Source organism: Lingula anatina, chromosome 2 (genome assembly GCF_051362555.1).
Source record: "Lingula anatina isolate TDL-2025a chromosome 2, LinAna3.0, whole genome shotgun sequence".
Taxonomy (NCBI): Eukaryota; Metazoa; Brachiopoda; class Lingulata; order Lingulida; family Lingulidae; genus Lingula; species Lingula anatina.
Genome location: NC_141768.1, coordinates 35,512,901 through 35,529,003, shown reverse-complemented (window position 1 = coordinate 35,529,003; position 16,103 = coordinate 35,512,901). Strand labels below are relative to the sequence as shown.

At 35.0% G+C, this 16,103-nt stretch overlaps 2 protein-coding genes across 3 annotated transcripts; both read right to left on the bottom strand.

The window, feature by feature from the left end:
• Positions 1–17: 17 nt before the first annotated feature.
• Positions 18–10,034, bottom strand: LOC106150667 (heparan-alpha-glucosaminide N-acetyltransferase). 2 transcript variants are annotated; one of them, XM_087006427.1, is made up of 19 exons: positions 9,858–10,032; positions 8,553–8,674; positions 8,149–8,282; positions 7,678–7,802; positions 7,286–7,358; positions 7,031–7,079; positions 6,713–6,783; positions 5,775–5,882; positions 5,153–5,301; positions 4,835–4,929; positions 4,234–4,284; positions 3,603–3,719; positions 3,287–3,414; positions 2,365–2,491; positions 1,796–1,882; positions 1,518–1,592; positions 1,269–1,339; positions 752–864; positions 18–424 (listed from the first exon to the last, which is right to left on the bottom strand). In XM_087006427.1, the coding sequence occupies exons 1-19, from the start codon at positions 9,913–9,915 to the stop codon at positions 249–251; spliced, it is 1,929 nt and encodes a 642-aa protein (XP_086862553.1). In that variant the 5' UTR covers positions 9,916–10,032; the 3' UTR covers positions 18–248. The 2 variants fall into 2 exon arrangements, with proteins under 2 accessions (XP_086862553.1, XP_086862554.1); XM_087006428.1 differs by lacking the exons at positions 752–864; positions 1,269–1,339 and having other exon boundaries at positions 319–424; positions 9,858–10,034.
• A 642-nt stretch (positions 10,035–10,676) lies between these two features.
• Positions 10,677–15,964, bottom strand: LOC106150712 (ketimine reductase mu-crystallin). The gene is made up of 8 exons (XM_013523677.2): positions 15,775–15,964; positions 15,103–15,253; positions 14,803–14,865; positions 14,312–14,413; positions 13,937–14,120; positions 13,480–13,601; positions 12,743–12,827; positions 10,677–12,451 (listed from the first exon to the last, which is right to left on the bottom strand). Exons 1-8 carry the CDS (start codon positions 15,858–15,860, stop codon positions 12,390–12,392), a joined length of 855 nt encoding a protein of 284 aa, XP_013379131.2. The 5' UTR covers positions 15,861–15,964; the 3' UTR covers positions 10,677–12,389.
• Between the last annotated feature and the right edge of the window lie 139 nt (positions 15,965–16,103).

Genomic DNA, 16,103 nt, shown 5'->3' with positions numbered 1-16,103 from the left:
GGCAACTAAAATCCATCTGAAGTGCATCTGTTCATACATTTTATTCATTTTTACTTTCAACACAAACACGTTTGCAATATGGATTTCATACCAGACCCTTTCGTTTGTATTCTTTTATAACTGCATATTAGGAGTATGACATCACCATGCCCAACCCAAGGTACTGCTATTTTATGCCCTTGTGGTATACGTGACAAATGAGAAAAGTTCGCTCCCACAGGAATTCTGTCAACTTGCGCTATGCAGTGTCAAATCTTGATGAACACACCCCTCCTGTGCATGTAGAAAGCGACAAGGACCCAGAACGCAGCACTCCAGAGGTCCAGGGCGAGACGGGCACCGTGGTTCTCGGGAATCTCAAAGCGAATGGGGAAGCTCCGAGAAAAAGCCGAGTGGCCCACATACAGAACTATGGCATTCATACCTGGGAATCAAAAGTCATTTGAAAAGAACAAAAGTAATTTTTAAATTAAAAGATGCTATGAATTTGGTTAATTACAATAAAACAAAGTAGCTTTCACAAGTTCAATTTCATTAGTAAGTTATTTGATTCCAACAAAACTTCCATCATGTTTTTATTTCTGTAGAATCGGCATTGGTATTGTAGCGAGAAATGTTTTTAAGGAGAAAACTGAGACTGGCTTCATGAATAATGTCACATAATTTTATTTCTTATTGTAACATTCATTGATATTCATTGATAAATGAAACAGAGAAAACTTTTATAGAAATGGTGTAATGCAGACTTTACCAGGATAGAAGAAGGGAGCCCCAGTCCAGATGTGGAACATATCAATAAGTATATAACACGCAGCCAGAAGTAGGTATGCCATTGCTGCCAGTGCCAGCACATAAGATACTGACCTAGGAGGTGTGATCAAATGTTGCATATGAAATGGAATCATCTTTATTTAAAAAAATAGTGTTTTTGAGCATTTAATGTGTCTTATATTGTGGGGTACCTCAAATGTTCCTTGGGGGCATCTGTTGTGAATTCGAAAGGAGTTGCAAACAGATTTGCATTGACAAGATATTGAATGGTTATCCGTCCTTAACAATTTTAATGCTAAATATCTTGTAATCATATATCTACTATCAGTCACAGGCTTACTACAGTTTTAGACTCAACAGTGAAAAACATTTTAAAAGGATTTTAATTACATTCGATGCTTATTATGGCACTCTATGCCAATATAGATATGTCTTTCATTGAAGTGTGTCAAAAGCACAAAAGATGAGATAAGAATTAATGAAACTGAAAACTTCACCACAGATTCTTGTTGATGGGGACCCAGCCTTCATTTTTAGAGCCTTTACATAAAAGCAGTGCAAGTCCTCCCTGTAATAAACAGATCTGAATATCAAGGATTGATATAGATAAGTTGGGGCTATTTTAGTTTTGCGGATATGTGCTAAGAGGGAAAGAGTGACAAATTTAGAAGTAAGGTTTGATTTTGCTATTGTGATTTGTTTGTGAGTGTGGTTCATGCCATTGTGTTAGTTGGAATGGACATTACCGTTATCAGCGCACCAACAATCCAGTGAGCTACACGTTCCATGTGGGATTTGTAAACAAGAAGCACTTTGCCAGCCTGCAAAGTGATTGAGCAAGTTTTTTTGAAAAAATACTTTTGCATCAGTTATAATAAGCCAATCATTATTTAAAAGTTACGAATGATTTTTTTTTTTTTGACAGTATATCCAGTACATGCTGGGACTATATTTTTTCAATAGTTGTCAACGTGTGAACAGTACTGATCAAATAAATGTCAGTGTGTTATATACATATTCTTACATGAAGTCCAAGGAAGCAGATAACAACAGAAGTGGCCGTCCCTAGAATTCCCTCTGGGTCAAATGGCAGGATGGTTTTATACATCTCCTGTACCCAGTAAGAAATAATATAGAAGAGGAATTAAAAAAGTATTTAGAGTAAGGGAAGCTTCAGTAATGTACACATAATGATATACTGAAAAAATATTCATTGATTCCAATCAAAGGATAAGTGGGATCAAACAAGAGTGTTGCTTTCACTAAGCATACCTAAGTCAATGTGGGTTGGGAAGGAGGGGTTGTCCAAATCAAAATGAGGGTAGGGAATACCCCCCCCCCCTTAAGCACCAATTACCAAGATACGTTCAGGTCAATCACCAATCACCAAGAATCACGTTTCATGCAGAATATTGGGCTAAAATAATGCATCATACTCGAAAAATAAGGCTAATCACATGGAAAGCAATTGGTATTCCCTACCCTCTAAAATGGACTACCAAGCCATTACATCAGAACATCAGAATGCTCCAAATTTTACCACATATGGCTGCTAGGGTACTGTATACCAACTAATGATGAACCTGTACATACCTTACATGTGGGCCAGTTATATATACGCTCCGCTCCAAGAATCCACCTGTCTATATATCCTGCAATTCCTCCTGTACAGTTGTAATACTTCCCACCCTCAGCAAGGCCCCCAGGACCCTGGTAGCCTCTGAAATAAATGCCGACTTTTACCAGATTTACTTATAAGTCATTCAATGTGCATTAGATCTTTATATTGCAAAAAAAAAAAGAAGAAGAAAATGATAATAATGATACAGTCAGGTAATTTCAATGATTTTATTTTTATTTTATTAAAACTGTAAAAAAATATTATATTAAAATATCTTAACAAATTTTCCAGATGGATCATTGTGATTTTGTGAACAGTTTCAGATATTGTATTCCTTGGTGATTAAGGAAGCAAGCATTTTGAAATTTTCAGATTTTTTTTTCTATATGAAGGACAAAGTTTAACTGCATGCCTATAAAAGTGTGTACTGCAGTACCTGTTTCATATACCACATTAGATCCGAGTTATTGGTGGCTGATACAATCTTAAATGATTTCATTAAACAACGAAAAAAGCTTTAATTCTACTTCTACAAAGCACAAGATGTTTAGAAGTGATACTATGTATCAGGTCCATGGGTTGTAAATGAAAAGATTGGAAAGTGTGTGGTGCAATAAAGGATTGTGTTAGCTGTGATGGTAGGATATAATGTTTTTTGTATACATACACCTGTTGGTGTAACAACATGCAGTAGGTCCACTTGGCTTTGTGATGAATTGTTTTGTTACGTATAACAATGTGCACAAGAGACTAATTATAGCAGTCTTCTTTGTGAGTTTTCAAAGGAATCATTGTATTGATTGTGCTATTGATGTGTTAGGTGTGATAGCACACATACATACATACATACATACAAAGATACATACATACATACATACATACATACATACATACATTGGACAGTCTGAATCTGGCACCTTAACTCCCAGTGTTATTCCCAGATGCAAGGCAATGAATGCCAGGCAGATTATCCACTCTGGCCAATATAACACCAGCTCGGTGATGTGGTACCAACATGGCTGCTAGAAAAATTATACAAAAAGCTTCATTAAGACTTCATTAAAATATTTCTTTTATCATTAATTTTTAATATCTTATATTATATTATTAATGTACCCATTATTCATTTCTTTGTTAATTGATGGTTTAAAAATATCAAACAGGTTATAAGCCCTATTAAGGGTTTAAAATAACAATAAAATATTATCACCCTTTTTGCTCTCCTTTCCTCTACTGAAGGATCCAACATGATGTTGGATCCTAGTTCTACTTTGACATTGCTGCTTGATGATGTCTCTATCTCATTAAGCTCATGAGAGGAACCATTCTAGAAAGAAAATACAAGTCTAAGTTGGACTTCTTACAAATGATAATGGTTTTCACTGTGGTGCAATGATCATGAGATTATTTCAAGTAAAATACCGGTACAATTATTATACCAAAGACAGTCTCCCTATATTAATACATTACTTAAGTAGCTGCAGGTCCAGATTGTCAGTGAAGGAGGTTGGGTAGAAGGACATTCACTCATTTTCCCTTCAAGCATTTAATACTCAATGAAGAATATGAAATATGGATTGTTCTGTAGGAAGCTTGATAAACATTTGTTTTTTGGGGGAGGGGAGAGACTGAGGAAGGGCTCTGATGCTCACCACTTTTGGTTTGGAATTCATAAAATATCATCCTTATGGTTATGTTTACTGTCTAGGAAAAAAGATGGTACATTGCAGCCCATAATATGAAATCTAGTAAACACATGAAAAATAACTAGTACAAATCAACACATCACTTCTAAATAATTTTTGATTTACATCATCTTCAAAATGTGAACTAATTCTTACCTCATCTTTACCAGTCTGCTTCTCTTTATTTTCACTTTTGTGATCCAATTTCTACAAACATATCATGAAAATATTTTCACAACGAATGGAAAACAATATAGAGAATAGATTACATAAATTTGCTGTTAAGTACTGAATACACATCCTACATCTTTGATGTCCAGTTACAGGTTCTGATATTTTTTATTTAATTTTTTAGTTTTCAACCAGTGACAGTATCTTCTCCTTCAAAGCACAGAACAATTAGCCATGTAAATCTTATTCATATTTGTCAATGAACATTTCTTCCCTATTCATGAGTTAAAGTAATCCTATCCCAGATTTATGCCAAATTGAATTTTTCAAAAAAAAAAATCATCTTACTCATAAATAATTGCTGATCCATCCCTGCACTTGGATTTAATGTCTTATACAATTTCTAATTAAATAATTTATTTCTAAATGACTGGCGACATTTAGCCTGCCGTGTCTTCGAGTACAAACCACAAAACCCTGCATTTGTGCAATATAAACAGCTTTATCCTATAAAGTTATATACATGTAACTTTCAGATTTCCTAATATTGCGTTATAACACTCATCGCCAATGAACCAGCACTTACTCTGGAGAAGAACATGTCAACCAAACCCACTACCAGGTAAGTGGCTGCAAACCTCTGCAGCACACCAGGGATGCGAATATTTTCAACTCTGGTCACTACAGTAAAAATCAATATAAATGAAATACTGTTCAAAGTTTATGCATGGTAAAACATAATCCCATTAAACAAGTATGCCATGTGTTTTACATCAGAGATTACAACAAGATATTAGAAGTTTTAAACAAAAGTCACACAATCTCTCATCACGATTCACAAATTGAAGAATATCAGGTGAAACTTTTGAAAATAAGTTCTTGACTACTCATATGTAATTCTTACCTGCCCACCATGTGTTTCCAACGATTCCCAAGAAGAACAAAGTTATGCTTCTGGTGACAATTTTCTTCAACTGCTTAACATAAGAAACTTCTTTTTTCTTGAGGGAGTGAAATGTCAGTGCCATTGCCGTTCCCATGATAAATACAAACCTTAGGGAATAATAAACATACGAGGGTAACTCCATCTTCATATGTGACTAATATGTGCGGTTACATTTAAACATCAAGCTAATCTTGCTCTACACTGCCTTTCAATTACACTAACATTAACAGGTAAATAAATAAAAATGACACTGACAAAAACAGGTTAAGTATTACACTAATGCATGTAATATGATTCTATATTCATTTATTATATCTATGTACATTCACTAAAATGAAAATCCTTGCTTTCAGTAGCTTTTTCAAACACGAAATAGCAGAATAGGCTACTCTCTGCTGCATCAACTAACATATCACCTCACACACTGCAACATTGTATCTACTTTACCACCAACGCTAAACAATGAAACATGGGCATCTTCACGACACATGGGCTTAACTATATTTACATTTGTGCACTATATCATAACATCAAAGCTAGCTATAATAGAATTAAGATAATTACAAAGTTATTTATTTACCATGGAAAGACGAGATCAGCAAAATTCAACCCGTGCCATATAGCATGTTCCAAAAACCAATATTTTCCGGCTCCAAAGTTCACAAATATCATCAGTGTGATAGATATTCTGAAAAAAAAAATAAGAATAACTTTTGATAGTTTATAGTCATTTTACACTAACAATGATGTATCTATGTGTTTACAGATCGAAGTCAATTTTAGATTTAACCGTTGTTCTAATTCTGCGTTTGCTTTGTATTTTACCGAGAATGCTTTTTAAAAAAGCTATGTATTACTACGCAGGATTATCATCAAGTGTTTCCGTCAATTTATTACAATACAAGAGATCGGAACTGGAGCGCAAAACACATAATTAGTATAGCATATCTAACACTTTCAGAAGTCTAACGTATAATCCCAATTTTTGCAATTACTGGAAAAGTAAACACCGTCATTCCACGTTGATATGAGATTAATACTTCTGTTTCATAGGTGCGTAAGTCGACAGAAAAATTGACTTCGGAATAATACAACTTATTTTTATGTATTGGCGTGGTATGTATTATATCTTTTAGCCTTATGCATGTTATGGGTGTTGTCGTTCGTATTTGGCAAATTTTACGGGTTAGGCAATTAAGCGACATTGCATTGTTCTACCGTCGCCTAATATATCGGAAGACGCAACTTTGTACTGAAACAGACTAAACAGTTTGTTCACGATTTTTCTCACTTTTGTGGCCAACGAATCCTTTCATTGCGGTGAGTGCTTTACGTTCTGGTTTGGGAGAATGTGAGAATGAAATTAAAATAAGTTTAAACTGTTCAGTTTGAACCATATTAAGTATACGGGTCCCAGAGATTAAAGAGTTTTTTTCTTTTTTTCATTGGGAAGAGGTAGTTTGGAAAAGGGGGGTGCAGAATGCTACCTCCCTACATCCCCCTACCGTGGACGCTTACCCCCTAAAGGTATCAAGAGAGATCAATCTGGTCTTTTGGGCGGCGCTTTTACCTTCTATCAGATCCGACACCTGAAAGATGTGTTTATATGACATACATCAATATATATAAATTAATATCAAATATTTAACATTAAATTTGAAAACTTGTCTTATTATTTGAATATGAAGGATTGTTGTATGTGCTCATAAAATAGATCACGGATTGTGTAAAGTTTTGTTTAACAGGATACATGTTACAACTACAATGCCCAATGCTTATTGTTAGTTTCATATTCAAGGAACGTTTTAAAAGAAATCTTTAACAGAATACGCTCACCTCCCTTTTTCTCAGTATTGTTTTTCTTATAAAGGGGCGAACACATTTTCTGAAATTCAAAGTTATTTCAAAATGTAATTCGAGAGATAAAATATAATTAAGTCTTCAATTTTCAGTAACAAAACTGGTCAACAAATGTCTACATTGTTTAACATGCAGACGCGCCGATCGAAATTTTTAACCCTTCCTTCTCCACTACGAAAAAAAAGGAAGAAAAAAGCAGTTATTTAAAAGCGCACACTGACATCCACCTACCTGTAAATCAAAAGTTTCAGGACTATCCACAATACTGCAAGTCCTACCAGAACGGCCAATGCAATGTAGATGGCTAGAACAGAGAACAGATCATTCCTATTATCAACACGTTGTCTTTTGCATTAAACAATTAAAGGTAAATGATGTGACCGTTTCCTGATTTGAACCACGGATAAAAATCCGAAATTATAGTCTTCCATTACCATCTGAAGAAGGAACACCCGGAAGGACAATATAATTTCAGGTATTAAAATATTTATCCAGTTTAGAGGCTTGAGACTTGCTATTTCTGATGTATCTTTACTATAATATTTGAAAAAAGAAGTGTATAGAAAAAACAATAGTTTAAATCGTCAAAGTTCACACTAAGCATATATTTGTTAAACACTTACGAATTTCACTGTTTTGACCTTCTGCATTTATTTGTAGCTCACAGGTCCCTGCAGTCAAGTTGTCGGGTGACAGGGAGACAACATTTAAAGTATATACACCGCATTCTGCGTACTTGAAGTATTGACTGAAAAGGAGTACGCGGTTAAACTCAATGCGTAAAATTATTTATTGTATAAAATTGTTGTGTAGGCTTTAAAATTGAATAGAGTTTGCATGGATTGACATAGAGAAAAGAATCACATATAATATTCCATCACTGGCTAATTACCTAAGAGCAACCATCACATACATTCGTCTTTTTACACTATTCATAGTATATAGCTTACAACGCTAGCCAATTTATACTAATCAAAAGAACTCCTACGCACAAGCCCGCCTCCCCTTTTCAAAAGCAAACCCTACCACCTCCTCAACCAGCCCGACAAAAAAAAGGACAAAAACACGAAAAAAGACACTTTTAAATCACGCACGTGCACACGTTGCGCAAGGCAGACGTCTCCAGTTTCAAAGTCACTGGGAAGTGGGTGCTCACTTGAAAACTAGAGTTGCTTTTTGGCGGTATTATGACAGATGTTTTATCGTCACTAACATACTGAAAGGGGCACTGAAACACAACAATATTATGTCATGTAAATGTCGCAGGACGCACAAATTACGGCACCCTCTGAAAAAAGCAAAACATGAATTAAACTACTCGCGGCTTTTTTTTTTTTTTTTGTATTTTACGTGCGCTTTTTAAAAAATTTTAGATAAACGTGTGGAATAAAAAATAGGCCTAATGCGTTGTAACATCAAAATAATTTAACTCCACTTTGTTAACTCCTTATATTGAAGAAAAAACCTAATCAATGAAACAGGTAATGTTCCACCATACCTTGTAGCATTCGTCACTTGTAAATGATAGTGTTAAATTCTCATCCACGGCTGATGTCACAACTAGTAGTGACGTATCCATGACACAATCTCGTAACGGTGACATCCAGGGCTTCACAGTTCCTGTAACATTAATACTTACATTTAAGATCAGAAACAGTGATTAACAGACATACCTGGCGACAGCTGTTTGGTGTATTATTGATAACCAGAGCGTATTTTTCTTTTTCTTTTTAACAAATGATCCTATTTGCACTAACAAGTAAACCGCGGTCCAGTAAACCCCGATAAAGCCGCGGTTAAGCGTGAACCGCGGACGAAATTGCCAGTGCGAATAGGTATTAATGTCGCTGAATATGCCCCATACATCTGCTACATACCGGTATCTTATGCGACTATCAATAGGCCTGATATGTAAAATTTTTAGTATTTTGCCCATGGAGGCCTAAATGATACAAGACACAATCGGCACAGAAAATGGACCAGTGGTTGGGTCTGTCAGTCAGCCGTCCGTCTGTCTGTCTGTCTGTCTGTCTGGCTGGCTGGCTGTTATGCATTCCTGTAATTTTTTATACATAGTAATATGTCCCTCCGCTTTGCCCTGGAGGTGTGATGCATTTCCAGCAGTTAAGTAGAGAAACGCCGTTCCACCATGGCATCTAGGCCGTAGGTTTAGCTAGGCCTATACATTACTATGCTGCTCATTTCTAGTCAAACAAGATAACACTCAACTGGCATTGCTGCGTTGCATACGTTTGCGCGCTTTATAAGCAGTTTTATGTGCTAAGTCACGACACTTATGGAAGGCCTGTTTATCAGATATCTAGTCTTTCTGCCCCAGTTTTGTTTCATTCGGTAGCTACGCCGGTTTCATGGGAAAATCGAGAATAAATTGAAATAGACATACGGACCTTCATAAATCATTATCTACACTGTATAGAAAGAAATACGGATCGCTTTTTCAGCGTTACTTGAACGTTACATTTAGGACATTTAGGACGCAAATTAAAATATAAACATACGTTCAGTGCCATTCCACAGCCATTTTAAGTTGAAAGCTAAACATAACCTCAAATGAACGAACATTTTACAACGCACTGTCCCATTTTGCATGTTGAAAGTTTCGCACAACTTACTGTTGACAAGATTCACACTTCCTTAGATTCACAGCCACACGCATAGGACTGAAATTTGCCTCATACAAATGGTGAACACTTGATATAATTTTAAACGTGACTAGAGTTTTCCCCATGTATAAACTACTTATTGTTGTCAAACTTTACCATGTACAACGTCCAAAACTTACCGTGTACAACTTGCAACAGTAGTATAACAATCCACAGGGCGTGGAGCGATGCATACATATTGGAAATTAAATGTAAACCCCTCTTAAACAATAACAGGTACTAGTACAGTACCGGTATATATATAAAACAAACTGTCGTAAGCGACCTTTGTGAACGTCCTCGAGCAATGTACGAACTATATTTTATGACCAACTCTTCATGATCAGTCTGTAGCATAGAGAGTGCGGCAGCAAAGCCAACGTACATAGGTAACAATGTCTCCGAACATAAAATGCGTGCATTAAAAACATCAATTAGATTTTGATGAAATTAGAATACGCTTAGGACTTGTTCATACGCAAAATTATTTCACAGATAATTATAAATGCTGTGTGAAAAGCATTTGCTGAATACACAGAAATTATACATTAAATAAAAGTGAGTGAAAATGTCATATTGCCAGAAAAAATCCACAAAAACACTTAATTTTTTCTGGCTGAGGGGAATCTCTTAAATTATCTGGAAAATGGTGTGTTATAAAACAGCGTTTTCATTACATTAATTAATAAGGCAAAGTCGGCATATTCATTACAAGGGTAAAATATCAAAATTCGGTAACTTTCGCGTCCACGATTCGCCTCTATGACCATTTATGTTTAAAACTGGAGGTTCGGAGAGATGGAGGCTACTTTATTAGAGGCTGCCCAGGACCTGCATTACCAACCGGGTGTTTAAAGTGGTACTGGCAGCTAACGAGTTACATGTTTGACAAAGATAAAGGAGTCGCCAAAGAGTTTTGATTGTTAGAAATTGGCAGATTTACGGCCATTTGCTTCATGTCATTTTGTAACATAGGTGTTTATTTACGTTCTCAATCATAAGTCAAATACATCGCTAACAGAAGAATTGAAGATTGCTTTTTTGTAAATTAAATGTGAACATCGGATTACATATATTTACAAAAATTGTATATTTCAACTTTTTAACAATAATTCAGGTATACCAACAACTTGGCATAAAGTCTTAAAATTTCAGCGCTCATTAATAACAGTTTATATCTATCTAGTGGAAGTAGAATATTTCGCCAAAGGTTTCCGTTTCCCCGCCCATGACCAAAGGTGTCTTGTTGGTAATTCAGAATTGTCAAGGAAGGTCTTTTGTTGTCTGCCTCGGGCATTCTACCACTATGGCTAAGATTCTCCAATCCCTCTTTTCTGAGGGAATGACCCAAGATTTTCAGTTGTCTATCTCTGACAGTATTGAGGAGTTGTCTTTTCTGATCAAACCATGTAAGGACATCTTTATTGGTAACATGATCAATGTACGAGATTCGGATCATTCGCCTGTAGAACTACATTTCAGCTGCTTCAATGTTGCGCTGTGTTTCTGCTGTCAAATTCCAAGACTCGCAGCCATACAGAAGACGAGACCAGACAGGTTTTGAATGAGGAGGATCTTTATCTTAAAGGACAGCCAACGATCCTTTAAGATTGGCTGAGAAGGGTGAAGGCATTTTGCTTGACTAATTCTTCTTTGGATTTCTGTCTTGTAACAGGTGTTGGATGTCACAAGGGCCCCGAGATAGTCGAATGAGGAGACCTGGTCGATGGGAGTGTTCCCGTGAAGCAATCTGCAAAGTGGTGTGGCCTTTGATTTTGAAACCACCATGGTTTTTGTTTTCTTGCAGTCGACCTATAATCCAAGCTTTGCGCTGGAGGCAATTGCAGCAAAGAGATTTTCAAAAAGATTTTGGAGATTCTCACTCAACGTAGCTAGAAGAACCGTATCACTGGCAAAGCGGAGATTGTTTATCCTGACACCACTGACTGTGACTCCTTCCGGGCGATTCTCATGATAAGAAATAGTAGCAACCAACAAATGATGAATATCAGAGTATATTATTGTTCCTTCGGTTTATTTATTTATTTATTTATTTATTTATTTTTTATTAAAATCTTGTAATTATGTTCATCATTTCATTCAGAGTATATTTGAATTAGCAATGTTAAGAGGATAACAACTGTTCATTTTGGCCAAAATATGACTTTTCCTGGGATAAATGGCAATATTCCATACTTGCCGATGGTTAATGAATCCTTTACGTACAAAGTTAGTCCGTTTTTTTTCTCACAATTTTTTTTTTTTTTTTTGTAATACTCTGAAGAAATTGTTACAGAGTATAGCCATGTGGTGGTCACGTGGTCCAATGACAAGCACAGATTTCAGATTAATTGCTATAACTGCCCTTTTTGAGATAAAATAAGATTATATTTCTGTAAGTTGTTTACAATGTATTTATTGTGTACTATAGATCTCGTATGAAGAGTTGTTATCCCTTTAGCATCCCAAACTAGTGCCATATATTTAATAAACATGAGTCAGCATTGGGCCCTGCTGTTATATTGTTATCATTATTGTTACTTTTGCTAATATTATATTATCATGATTATTATTTTCATCCTCACTGAAATATCACTTTGCTATTTTATGTATATCTTGTGATGATAATGTGTTTACTCCACATTTTCTATTTGATGGCTTGGCTTGTGTCTTTATGTTGTTCTCAACTTATCCAGGACCAAGTTTGCTGACACTGCATCTTCCACAGCCATGCCTAAAATATTAAAAAATATCATTTTTTAATTCAAGTTAGGCAATGGAATTTTAAGGGCAATTAAAAATAATATTTACCTGAATTCAAAAATGTTAATTCAAATAATAGAAGCATGCTTTTTTCAAAATAAATTGCATATATATCAAACAATATATTGTTACTACTACATGTACCTCATTTTGAATGAATAAACACACAACACAGGATGTTATAAACCAGTAAGCTTTGCCATACAAAGACATCGACAAATTTTTGCACAAATGGTGCAACAGACAAGTAAAGGATATTCACCAAGTGATTTGAACACTGTGGTTTTCTCACAAAAGGCCTGCTTTGTGCCATTGACTACCTCACCAACTTCTGCATAAACTTCAGCCTGAAGAGAAACTCTGACAGCCTTTATTTTATCCACTTCTATTTTGATATACATATGCAGTTAAAGGTAACTGAAAACCTTTTATCAATAAAAAAAAACAATAATTAATACCATTCAATTAACTTTAATTTTCTGGTTGGTATCATACTCTTGGAAGGAGAAAGAATTAAATGGTATAACTTCAATCATTTAACAGATACAGGCCTAGATGCAATTTTACATGAGTAGAAAAAATGCTTTGTAGACAAAATTTAAAAACAGTATAGCAGTATAAATAGCATGCTGCTACATCTCGTCAGTTTTTGCTAATGTATGTGCAGTATATGTTAATTACCCCCTCCTCCAGCTTCAAAGATAACCCTTTTCCCTCCCTACCCCCCCCCCCCCCAAAAAAAAAAAAAAGTTACCAAAATAAACAAAACCAAGCAATTTTCATCTCTTTCACCCTCCAATGTTACATTAAAATTGTCATCATCTACTCTTTTACATTTGCTTTACTTTGCTCAGAAAAAATTCAAATCCTTGTCCCCCTTGTTCCCCTGCTTTCTTTAACAAAATCCTGGATTCACCACTGAAAGACACGGACAACTTGATGGGGATGCTGTTTCACCTCATTATAGCTAAATCATTTACATGTAATACTTGTACATACCTTGGAAAGGATTACATCTCCAGACTCTTTCATTGCCCCTTCTCTACTGTCCACATACAATACAGACCCTCGCATTAAGTCAGGGTCAATTTCTTGCCAGTCTGGACGACAAGCACCTACAGCTGGAAGAGACGCAATTTCTTAGGGTTGTGAGATTAAAGTTTTTCTTTGGCAACTGTAAAAGTTGAGATTTTGTTTGAATGCCTTACGTTTTTCACCATGTTTAAGAATGTCTGCTAAATATAATTTTATTGTTCCATTTTACTACATACCGGTACATTGTATCATCACAATTTACCCCCTATCATAGAATTAACAGTTGTATTCATAAAAGCTCTTTTTTTTCAAGGCACTGTAAACATTCAATAAAACCACTAACGTTATACTACCCCAGCATGATCACAATTTATATTCACTGTCACACCTAATTAATGTACTTAAGATTTTTTTTGTTTACCATTCACATGTGCTCCTGGTTTTACCCACTTTGCAAATAACACTGGGACTTTGGAAAACGTAACAGTTACTATGATATCTGCTCTTTTTACAGCTTCCTCTACACTGCTGCATGCCTTAGCTGTGCTACCTATCTCCTGGGAGAGCTTCTCTGCACTTTCCAATGTTCTACTGTATATGTTTACCTAAATTTGTGTAAAAAAAGGCTTATTAAAAAACCAGTAGAAAACATGCTATAATAAAATGCAGTTGGTTCACTCTGTTCTTTATCTGTTAAAATGATTTTAGGATGTCTTTATTCTAAAATTAGGGTTGTTAGCGCTGACAGAGAAAAAAAACATTTTGTAAATAGTAGTATTTATCACAAGTACGGTACCTCTGTAAAGTTGAACAATGTTGACAAGGCTTGATGGTGACTCCTGGCTTGGTGCCCTGCCCCAATTATAGCAAGGACTTGTGATTTAGGATTGGCCAAATACTGAAAAGGAAAATGTTTAAATGTAAGTTTTTGTTTTAGTTTTAGAAAAAAATCATGATCTAATTTTCTTGCTAGTACATTCCCAACAAGCAAAGCAATGAAATGTGACTGAATTCTCTTTTAGCCAAAACTATTTTCATTATTAATTTTTTTTTTAAATTATAATAATAACAGCTGCAATTTATAGTGGATTCTGTGGATTCATGAATGATAAACCAGGAGGAGGAGAGAAGATCAAAATACAACTGTAATTGAATAATTAATTTCAAATATCATATCAGAGAAAAAAATAATAGGCCTATTGGAAGGACTCTATAATTTGCCCTTGAAATTTAAATGTTTTTCATTATATTTTACATCACATCTCCATTTGTTTATTATTATCATACCTTTGTAGCCACTGCTGAGGCTGCTGCTGTCCTTCGATTTGTAATTACCTCTCCATCCATTATCTGCAATTATCAGTGAGGGCAAAAAATGTAAAGTGAAATAAAGTTGAGGAACAGTAATTTAAAGTTAGCCAATTCATAATGAGCAGACATACAAATTACTTCATTTCTTAATGACATACAGGGGTAAAGGGGTATATGAAAATTGAGATTATTATTATTATTGTGAAATGCACAAGTAAGATTTATTACATGTATGGAACACATTTAAGCAAGACGTACTACTGTAATAACACCTACTGCTTTTAGGCTCCCATTTTCTGGATCAAATACCATCAAAGTTGCCATGTGTGTTGGTAAACCTTTGTCATAGTTAGTTGGATAAAATGCTACCAACTTGGTTGCTAAGACATGTTCGTGAGCAGAGAAGCACGGCATTACTCCAAGAAACCTAATATTTGTTAAATATTGGAGTCTGGTTAGCTTGCAAATTTATGCACCGTAAATGCTATACAGATGTATTAAGTGAAAATTTGTTGAATTTTAATGCATAATGTTTGAGTTATCAAAATATAAAATACTGAAATTTTTTTCATCCACACAACATACTGAATCTTCCAAAAAGCTAGAATGAATTATTTCAATACTGTCATATATTATACCATTATCATCAGTTTCTGAATATGAGTTATGTTGTAAAATTAATATTCTAATATTACATAATATACTGTGAATACATTACTCAACAAATGACTGCACATTTTTTGAAACTCAATATTTCAGCTGCCATCTCCCAAGAAATTTGAGAAAAAAATTCTCTTGGGGCAAAAAGAGAAAATACTGATTCCAGTTTTCATTCCAGGTCAATATAAAAGGGATATCCATATTGGGCTTCTGTGAATGCAAATATCAGTGGCTTGACATTGCATAAAAGTACCTGTTGATACTCCCATGAGTTATACATGTACTCACCATAAATTAATTTTTATTGCCACAGTGGTGAGATATTTTATACAGTCATTGTGGTATATCAGTATCATATAGATGTAGCTGATCATGATTTAGGGCCCTGTATTCTTAAAATAATTATCCCTGGCTCTGTATGAATAAGGGTGTAGCAAAAAAATGCATGGATCAATGAATTTGGCTGTAATTTGTATTGTAAAGATGATGTACCCTTGATATTTTGCGACTGGTACAACCGACCGCACGGGTTGGACAATCCCGCCATTATCTCTGTTTGAAAAGTTTCCAAGAGCCCTTTCAATAACTGGGATCAATTCACTTATTTTTAAAATTTC

Bases quoted from the DNA above. Each gene is read 5' to 3' on its own strand.
- LOC106150712 (XM_013523677.2), bottom strand. From the start codon at position 15,860: ATGATCAGCTACATCTATATGATACTGATATACCACAATGACTGTATA. The intron at 14,121-14,311 runs GTACCGTACTTG...ACACAAATTTAG, and splicing joins CATTGTTCAACTTTACAGAG to GTAAACATATACAGTAGAAC. The intron at 12,828-13,479 runs GTATGTACAAGT...GTTTCTCTTCAG, and splicing joins GAGATGTAATCCTTTCCAAG to GCTGAAGTTTATGCAGAAGT.
- LOC106150667 (XM_087006427.1), bottom strand. From the start codon at position 9,915: ATGTATGCATCGCTCCACGCCCTGTGGATTGTTATACTACTGTTGCAA. The intron at 1,593-1,795 runs GTAAGAATATGT...ATCACTTTGCAG, and splicing joins TCTGCTTCCTTGGACTTCAT to GCTGGCAAAGTGCTTCTTGT. The intron at 1,340-1,517 runs GTAATGTCCATT...TGTTTATTACAG, and splicing joins TTGTTGGTGCGCTGATAACG to GGAGGACTTGCACTGCTTTT.